Below are 9882 nucleotides of genomic sequence, written 5' to 3'. Positions count from 1 at the left end.
ATGTACCATGATGCCGTCCGTTAGGGTCCCAGTGGCACGATGAAGGCTCGCAAAACATGTCTGGACCAAATGCGAAGGTCGAGGCAAAGGTAAAAGCTTCGTTATACGTACGAGGACCAAATAAAGGACCACCCTCTGTGTACACGAGGAGCTCCGTCTTCAGATGTCGATTGCCGAGTGAGAACTCACCAAAATTTATATATGAGGGCTTGTTTGGAACAATACAAGATTTCTCACTAACAATAACTAAAACAAGGCGAAAAGAAGGGTGCATATATTGCTGTGTACCAGATCGACAAGGCGAAGAATTTGCCATGTATAGGCAAGAAAGTTCAACGCCTTGAAGATCTCATGACACACACAGTCCCTGAACTCATGCACACTCCAAGCCGTGCAGCTGGCCCGTTGGGTCACAGGACTTTGTACGAGCTTACCAGATGCATGCCCCGATGAGAGAACAAAGGCAAAGGCACCGGCCGCCATGAGTCGTCGGGTCAACCACATCGCCGTCACAGCAGCACAACCAACTGCCCCGCCAGCAACTGCCTATAAACCCTTTAACGCCCTCCACCAGTGGCGTCCACCACCACGACACCTCGCCTTGCCCACACCCGGCCACGCCTCTGCCGGAGCGGGCGGGGCCGGCGATATAATGGACCTCGACGCCGACATGATCCCGACCTCCCCCTCCGCCGACTCCTCGCCCTCCTCCTCCGACCTCGACACCGAGGTAGTAGCTATACTCACCCTCGGCCAGGTTCTTGGGTCTCATCTTCTTGGCTACCTGGACGGTCAATCGCATTCCCCTCGTGTTTCTCGAATCTAGCTTAGCTTGACTTGGTGTATGTGGATAACGTTTCGCTTCTTGTGGGGGGCAGTCGACGGGGTCCTTCTTCCCGGACCGGAGCACGACGCTGGGCACACTGATGGGCGTGTCAGCGTTCGGCGAGCGGCGGGCAGCGAGGGCGCCGGCGGTGGCGGGCGAGGATACGGCGGAGGGAGCGCAGCGCGCGTCGCCGGACAGGGAGGAGGCGAGGAGAGGCGTGGGCGTGTGGCGGCGCCGTCGGAGACGGCGGCGGCGGCACGGCCGCGGGAGCAGCAGCCTGGGCGGGAGCTGGTGGCGGCTGTGCCGTGACCACGGCGACGGCGGAGGGCCGCCGACGTCGCTGGGCGAGATCCTGGACATGGAGCGGCAGCTCGCGGGCGCGAACTTCCTCTGCGACGACGGCGGCACCGGCGCCTCGGGGCGCGAGACGGCAGTGGCCGCCACGGCGCTGTTCGAGGACGGCAGAGTGCGGCCTCCGCAGCAGCCCGCGGCGGAGGAGAGGGGCAGGTGGCGGCTGCTGCGGGCGTCGGAAGGCTCGTCCTCGACGACGACGTCGTCCCTGGCGCGGCTGCCAGTGCTGCTCACCGGCATCTGCAGCGGCGGAGCGGGGTAACAGAACAACCCAAAGTCCCAAACCAATGGCTCTTGCAAATTGCAATTGAAGTGGCTTTGGAGCAGTGGAGTTGACGCTTCTTTAATCAAGCCCCTTTGTCCCCCTTCTTTTTTTTTTCTTCTTCTTCTTCTTCTTTTGCCATGCTCTAATTATTCCACTTTGGTCCTTTTTTGCCATACGATGTTCCATTTGATGATGTTCCTTCTCTCTTGTTCTCTCCCCTTTTGCTCTTCTATCTACTAATCTTCTATGCATAGAAAAGAATCAAGAGCGGGATATAAAACCCTGCTATCTGATTTGGATTTACTTCTAATCAGCGATCAGTTTTTGACAACGTAGGTATTCTGCAGCTCTACTGGCAACCATTCCCCTTGCAACGTGCAACGGACAAAGTTGTGCTGTTCGTATACACATTTCGTGCTGGTACACCGTAAGCATCCCGGGCCCAGTACCGTCGGTACTCGAGGCGTTTTTGTCCAGGCACTGCGGCACGATTCGACGGCACTCGCACGGCAGCTGAAAGATACGCGAACGCGACGACACACACCTGCAGGCCTCCTGTGATCTGCAGTGCACGGGTTCACCGGTCCCAGTTTGAGCTCGATAGCCCGGCCCACCCACCCCTCCTCGCTCATCGATTCTATACGTACTCCCTCGGACGTTTTTTTACTTTTAGATTTAGATATCTTGTTCGACGGTTCGTTTTATTCAAAATTTTTTATATAAATATCAACTATTTTGTTATGACTTATTATATTATTAGAGATACTTTAATAATATTGTTTATTTATTTTATATTTTACATAAATTTTTTGAATAAAACAAACAGTCAAATAAGATATCTGGAAGTCAAAAACGTTACTTATTTTGGGATGGAGGAAATATGTACACAAGGAGAAAACATGCGGATACCTACGGCATATGTGGCGGGTCCGCCTCTAGCGCCGGAGATCGGAGTCCATGGCGCCGAGGACGGTTCTGATCTGCAGTTATTTAACTTATGTAATAGATGTACTCCCTCCGTCCCAAAATAAATGCATGTCTTGTTTTTTTGAGAAGTAATTTTTTTCAAGTTTGACTAAAAATATAGAAAATAATATCATATTTGTATCTTTAAATAAGTTTATTAAGAAAGTATACTCCATGCTCGATCTAATGATGCTTATTATACATAAAAATATTAGTGTATTTTTGTAGTATAAATTTGGTTAAACTTTAAAAAAATTGACTCCTCGAGAAGCGAGATGTGTGTTTATTTTGGGATGGAGGAAGTACTTGTTTTTTAAAATCACTTTTCTACGATCCAAAGTAGAATAATCACATTAAATCTATGTGGATATGTATGGATATCAACATTATCCATATTCATATAGGATAATACACTTCTCTAAACCCAGCTATAAGTATATTATTTTAATTTAATTTGAGACTAGTATATTAGTTAACGTACGGAGTAAGTTATTTTTAAGTACTTTGTGGATCGTTTTTTATTGATGTAAACTATAATGTGCTTTAACTAATTTACGGTGGAAGAGAGTGCGGAAGTTGCAGACACCACTGCAACTAGGAGACTGGAAGGCGCGTGACACTGGACCTTAAGGTCCTGTTTGGTAGAGATCTTTGGGTGGCTCTTACTTCGATTTCTTCTTCCACTGTAAATGAGTTGTTTTTCTTTGCTCTTAAAATAAATTAGGAGCCGGTGAAGTTTTTTTTTCTTCACCAGCTCTGGTTTCTCTACGGACTGTAGCAAGGATCCAGAAATATTTGGAGCCATACCAAAAAGGACCTAAGTCAAGTGAGTACATCCTTGTGCATGGAATAAGCGGAGAATGCGATTCATCAATCCATAGGTTGTCCCCCCCCCCCCCCCCTGCCCTGAGTCTCCAACCATTGCCTTTCTGAGCCATTCTCCATGTCTAACACCCTGTGCTTGCGATCAATCACCCTAAACACTACAACACCCATAATGATGTAGTAGTGTTGTTCCAATAATTGTGATGTGCAAAACTATTTGCTATTATACTATCATGGTGGTAACGCCAGCCTTGTATATTTTTTTAGATAATGGAAAAAACATTGGGGCTTTTGATCTCTTTTTGTAAAGAGGCCTCAAAACCGTTTATTTATTTGGAATTTGAAATGATAAATAAAAAAAATCACTCCCTCCATTCTAAACTATAAAACGTCTTTTTTAGATGCATTGTTTTTACTATATATATCTAGACATAGTATATCTAAATGCACAGCAAAAATTATATATCCAGGAAAATCAAAATGTCTTGTAATTTTGGAATGAAGAAAGTACATGACTGTCTCTACTCTGGCAACTTGTATGAGTTCACCATGAGATAACAGGCCAACTTATTATTGTGAGTAGAATAATTAGAATATCCCTTATGGGTCCCATGGGATAGTGACATAGTGTAAGCAATACCATGAAGCCCCGAGGGGCACGATCGTACGATCTAAAATGTTTGTGCTGGTGGTTTTAGACTCTCACTTTCCACTCGAATGTTTGTGCTGGTCTATCCTGCTTTATTCTTCTGCAAACCTGGGCTTTCTAGTTTGTGAAGTTATCGCGGGGCAAGGGTTTGGGACTTTGGGGTTGGAAGAGGGCGTTGACAATCTCAGTCTGTTCGGCTGGCTGGGCTGGATCATGGATTATTTACTGCTGACTGATTTAGCTAGTTTGGTGTGAGAGAAAAATACTGTTCTAGCTTATAATTCACGATCGTATACGATCGTTTACGGCCTGCCGAACATGCTGCTGATGTGTGTCGTATATGGACGTATCTCACTTGCGGGTCGGCCGAGCCATTAGCTGCGGCTGTTACTCCGTGCCCTGCTCAATCTACTTGCCAGAAACGCGAGTGCAGTACAGGGGTGCAGCAGCTGCTGGTGTGATGTGGTGTGGACCTTATGGCTCCGTTCGCTTCGAGGAATTTTAGAAGAATCTAGAGAAATTTGAGAGAGAGTAATACTATTTCAAATGAGAAAAAAGTAGATTAAGTCGGGTTTAAAAGCACCCGAACAGGGCGTACGGAGCAGGGTCTATTTGTTGGGACCTCGGGGGCCAGCCGGCCGGCTGGGTCGCTGGCTGGCTCGTGGCTCCCGGCGAAACTGGCCTTCTCTCCCGTCATTCGAGGAGAGCAGAGGAAGCCAAGCCACTTTGGCCCGGGGCAGTCCCTTGCCTTGCTCTTTTGGGTGGGTGCTCATGCCTGCCTGCCACCACGCGAAATGATGGGCATCCCTGTTGTCCGAGATGCAGCCGCTTGCCCGCTTGTTTGAAGCAAGCTTTGGATTCCAGCAAGGACACCGCCAAAGCCGGAAAGAGACCATGCATGTCAATTTCAGCGAAATAAACAGGGCCGAACTCTAGCGGTGGAAAGGGAGATGCGCGCTTCTGTGTACACGGGCTGAAACTCTGAAATCAGGGCGATTTCAGAATACTGCCTCACTTCATTTCATGGGCAGGCGGTTTCATCTTAGCATACTAACAGCTTACTTGATTCCAAACAAAGATAGGTAATAGGTGTCAAGTGTGAACACACCTGGGCATAGTACGATTACAACACACTAGGACCAATCCTCGTTCCTGCCATTTTTTACAGGAATGGATCGGCACACCACTTGCTACCAAATAACCAATACAGCAAAATAACACAGCCCACAGAAGCGAAATAGAGGGGGCTGTGCTACTACAACTACAGCTACACCAAGACTAAGGATGGCAACGGGTATATACCCGTCGGGTATCACCGGAACGTTCTCTTCCCCGCTACGGAGAATTCATCCCGTCCCCATCCCCATTAACTGTCTCGGGTATAGATTCTTGCCCATCCCCGTACCCGTCGGGTATCGATCGGGTAACAGATACCCGACGGGTACTGCATATCCGATAAACAAGGACACTTGGGGTCGCAGCTTTGCAATCGGAGACGTTTCTTCTTCACCCGGGTATAAGTGTCGGAGTCTCGGAGATGCCGAGGAGAAGGAGCGAGGTTGCGAGGAGGACGAGCAAAGGTGGCAGAGAGACCAAACTGAGGAAGCAAGGGGCACGAGCGCTTGTGAGACAGGCATGCTTGTGCTGCTGGCAGAGATGGTGAGGAAAAATTGAACGAGGGTTCCTAGAATACACAAATTATATATATGACTGTTCAGATTTGGACCAAAATATCTATGTTGAGCTTCTTTGGGCCTAATACTCGCATGACAGCTCAAATAGTCGGGTTCCCCAACGGGTAACGGGGACGGGTAAACAGGGAACGTTCCCGTACCCGCTATACCCGTCGGGTATGGATTCTTGCCCATTTAGATCCCCGCGGGTAAAGATATGATCCCATCCTCGTCCCCTAATGGATCAAATACCCGTCGGGTATCGGGTATCGGGTCCCCATTGCCATCCTTAACCAAGACGCATATACTAGCTGATATAGCTGAGGCCTGCTGAAGGTCCACCAATACCGTTCAGTGCTGCGCTGGGTCGGGGTGCTGGGAGAAGTAGGCGAGCAGGCCGAGCAGCGGCGCGTTGATGTACGTGGTGGGCTCCGACTGCTGGAACACGGCGCGCGCGTCCGGGAACGCGTCGGTGCTGTTGCTGGGCCCGCCCACCACGGCGCCCACCAGCAGGTTCGGGTTGGGCGCCGGGCTGGCGTAGTAGGCCGCGCCCATCTTGCACCCGATCCGCGCCGGGTGGGCCGCCACTGACGGCAGCGAGCTGGCCCGGTGGTGGATCCGCAGCGGGTACCGCGGCCCGTACCCCACCATGTACGACATCCGCAGCGGGTTGTCCCCCAGGATGTAGTCCACCTGCCGCTTGGCGACGCGGCGGAGCTGGACGGGCGACGCCGAGGAGGCGCCGCCGCCGCCGCAGGAGACGCGGGCGTCGGCGTGGCTGAGGTAGTTGGAGTAGGCGAGGAGCAGGAAGGAGAGCGACGTCACGTGCTGCATGTTGCTGTTGCCCACCTTGAAGAGGAGGCCGCCTGCAAGAGGCAAAGGAGATGGAGTCGACACGTTCAGCGGATGCACATCCATGGTTGCAAGAAACAGTGGTGAGTGAGTGGGTTGGCCTACTGCTACTCTACCTGGGGAGTACTGGATCTGAGGGTGGCCGGAGATGCCCGGTAGGAGGCTGCAGATGAAGTTGTCGGCGTTCTCACGGAACGACCGGAAGTACTCGTCCTTGCCCATCAGGACCTCCTGGAAAAAGGATAATGATCGTCGCGTGGATTATTAGTTCCGCAATTGGGCAATCAAAGTGTGGGTTAAATTATGCTACGTAATGGCTTTTGTGTCGGAATTAGTAATATGTAGAGTAATGCAATTATGCAAAGGGAACAGGAAGCCCGTGACCCATCAGCTAGCAGCATAAGTGCCCTGTGTCTCTTCTCTGGTAGGACGTGCAAGACCCAGCAGAGACCGGCCAGCTTTAGGAGCAGGAGTCCGGGTCACTGATGCCACGATCATGCTTGCTCACACGCATCGAGATCCACTCCTAAATATACCCCCTGACAAAAGGCTGCAGCGGTAACGTTGATTAATCTGCCCAGACAGAATATTGGTCTCATCATGCTTCTTCAGATATACTAATCCACACTTCCATAGTACACACTGCGCTGTGGCTGTGGCATGGCATGCTCGTTAATCACTCAATAATTGTTGCCGTGACCGCTGACACGTAAAGACTAGTGAATCCTAGCATGTGCCAACGTGTACAATGGCATGTCAGGATTCCCAAGGCCAGGCGCATGATTAGGAGGATAAACCATCAACAGATTCAAGACAGTAGGAATCTAATCGCGTTCACAGGCTGAACAGAGGAGCCTCATAAGGCTAAACCATCAACAAATGCAAAGATGTTTACAGACAGTAGACACGAGGGCAGGGAATATCTCAAAAGAGGAAGACGTGACATGCGACACTAGCGCATGCGTGCTGCTACACCATACTACGCCCCCAGCACCAGCAGCATGTAGCACGTATCAACGTGCTCTCGGTCAGCCAGCCGGTCCCACAGGTGTGGGGCGTGTGGCGGGCGTGAAAAAGGTTCCTCCCCGTTACAGTACGCCCGTGCCCGAAGAGACTTTTTGCTAGTGCTTCCCCTAGACCCACCATCTTGAACTAACTAATCAAGCGGCCCGTTCGCTTCGCTGAACAAAAGCCAATCACTTTAGGAGAGAAAAATACTATTTTAGTTAAAAAAACAAACTGAAAAAGCCAGATTATATCAGAAGCGGACATGACTAAGCACGCCCGCCCGTATGGCGCGAACACGACGCGTCAAATCTTGCATGCCGTTGCCAGACGAGTCAATAATGGCCTCTCGCAGCCAGTGTCAACATTTACCTGCAGGGGCAGGGGCAGGGGCAGAGGGGCTGATCCACCGAAAAGCCGGTAGCGAGGCGTCAGAGGAGCATGTGCGCGCCGCGCTCGACGACGCCACGCGACTCCAGAGTCCAAAGCCGAGGCAGAGGCAGCGCAGTGCAGAACGCAGGCCGATGCTACGACGGGACGGGAGCAGCAGCCGAGCAGACAGGCATTCCGGCCTTCCTGGACGGCTGGACCCCTAGCAATGCGCAATCCTAGGCTATGCTCCAACTCGTGGACTAGTACGAGTAGCACTCGTGCTCCAGTACAGGTGCAGCATTGTGCAAACGCAAAAACGCATCGTGAAAATGTGCAAAATGGTGCAGGCAGTGTCCAGTTACGTACCTTGGAGATGAGGACGTTGATGCCGGCGTGCTTGTTATCCCACCCAAACTCGTTGATGGAGACGCTGGCGCCGAGCGCCACCTCATTCCTCTTAATGTACTCGCGGTACTCCCGGCGGCGCGACGCCCTGTGCAGCCAGGCGGCGCCCCACAGCAGCTCGTCCTGGTACCCGTCGTAGTCGCAGTAGCAGGGGCACACCGCGTCGCGGAGGCTACCGCTATACGCGCCGCGGTGCGCGTCCGCGAACTCGAACACCTGCACGGCGCGGTCCAGGAGCGCGCGCGCGTACCCGGGGTCGCCGGCGTCGCGGAACACGATGGAGGCCGCCGCCAGCGCCGCCGCCGTCTCGGCGGCGACGTCGGACCCCGGGTGCGCCGCGTCCACCTTGTAGACGGTGCGCGGGGTGTCCATGTCCTCCGGCCGCTCCCAGCACGCGTGGTCGCGGGACGCGTCCCCGACCTGCACGTACACGGTCCCGGGCGTCGACGTCGCCTTCAGCAGGTAGTCCGTCGCCCACCGCAGGGCGGCCCGGGCGTCCGCCTCGTGAGCCGCGCCGAAGCTGCGCCCGAAGTCGATTAGGCCCCAGGACATGAGCGTCGCCGTGAACGCCATCGGGAACCCGAACTTCACGTTGTCGCCCGCGTCGTAGTACCCGCCCGTCAGGTCCACCTGCAGAGCACGCATCATGGCGCCATGGCGAGGAGGGCGAGCTCGATCATTTTGATGCAATGCGAGAATGGTGTGCGCACGCATGAGATTGCAGAAAGAAAGAAAGAGACGTCCGTACCCCGGCCTCGGCGCCGTCGTGGATGGCCGAGTCCTGCCGCCACCGGAGGCGCTGGGTGGGTGGCAGGCGGCCGGACCGCTGGCCCTCGAAGAAGAGGATGCTCTTGCGGAGGGCGTCGCCGTAGTCGTGCACGGCCAGCACTGCCGACGCCGCCGCCGCGAGGAGCAGCGCCACCACCACAACCGCCATTGGCTTCGCCGTCGACACCGGGCGCGCCATGGGAACGAAGCGGACCTTTGCGTTGGCAGTTTAGTTGGTTGGTGCTGCCTGCTGCGCGGCGGTTCGGAGACCGGCCGGGGTGCGGAGGAATTATAGGGGCCCGACGCGACGCAACAGACATCCCGGTGCAGTAAATGGCCATGTGAGCTTGCGCAGAGGGGGGATGGGCGCGCAAGCAAAGGGACATGGGATTGCTGGGGTGTGGGTGGGGGGGTTGGGGGGGGGGGGGGGGGGGGGGGGGGCTACGGGCGGGCGCGCGCTACGAGGTCCTTGTGGGTAACGCTGCTGCTTGAGTACGCGGGAGACCACCAGTGTATGCATCGGTTTGCCTCGTGGAACGAATGCATGGACTATCGGACAGTAAACGATCGTTGATTATTTACCCCTCCTATCGTATCGGATCGGATGTTTGACATATGTATGGAATATTAAATATAGACAAAAAAAAAAAACTAATTACACAGATTACGACTAATTTACTAGACGAATTTTTAAGTCTAATTAGTTCACGATTTGATAATGTGGTGCTACAGTAAATATATGTTAATGATGAATTAATTAGACTTAATAAATTCGTCTCGTAAATTAGTCTCCATCTGTGTAATTAGTTTTATAATTAACTCATATTTAGTCGTTCTAAATAACATCCAAACTTCTAGTGTAACATAGACTAAAATTTAGTTTCGTGGAACCCAACACCCCAACCAAACGGCCCCTGAGTGACCC

The 9882-nt window shown here is 52.5% G+C and overlaps 2 protein-coding genes across 2 annotated transcripts; one reads left to right on the top strand and one right to left on the bottom strand.

The window, feature by feature from the left end:
* Positions 1 to 513: 513 nt before the first annotated feature.
* Positions 514 to 2089, top strand: LOC136522387 (uncharacterized protein At3g17950-like). The gene is made up of 3 exons (XM_066516207.1): positions 514 to 730; positions 879 to 1435; positions 1779 to 2089. Exons 1-3 carry the CDS (start codon positions 653 to 655, stop codon positions 1957 to 1959), a joined length of 816 nt encoding a protein of 271 aa, XP_066372304.1. The 5' UTR covers positions 514 to 652; the 3' UTR covers positions 1960 to 2089.
* A 2972-nt stretch (positions 2090 to 5061) lies between these two features.
* LOC136520662 (endoglucanase 17-like) lies at positions 5062 to 9275 on the bottom strand. The gene is made up of 4 exons (XM_066514262.1): positions 8938 to 9275; positions 8151 to 8819; positions 6524 to 6638; positions 5062 to 6421 (listed from the first exon to the last, which is right to left on the bottom strand). The coding sequence occupies exons 1-4, from the start codon at positions 9154 to 9156 to the stop codon at positions 5907 to 5909; spliced, it is 1518 nt and encodes a 505-aa protein (XP_066370359.1). The 5' UTR covers positions 9157 to 9275; the 3' UTR covers positions 5062 to 5906.
* Positions 9276 to 9882: the final 607 nt, after the last annotated feature.

Source organism: Miscanthus floridulus, chromosome 18, assembly GCF_019320115.1.
Source record: "Miscanthus floridulus cultivar M001 chromosome 18, ASM1932011v1, whole genome shotgun sequence".
NCBI lineage: Eukaryota > Viridiplantae > Streptophyta > Magnoliopsida > Poales > Poaceae > Miscanthus > Miscanthus floridulus.
Note: the sequence above shows the minus strand (reverse complement) of the source record. Positions and strands in the feature narration are given on the sequence as shown.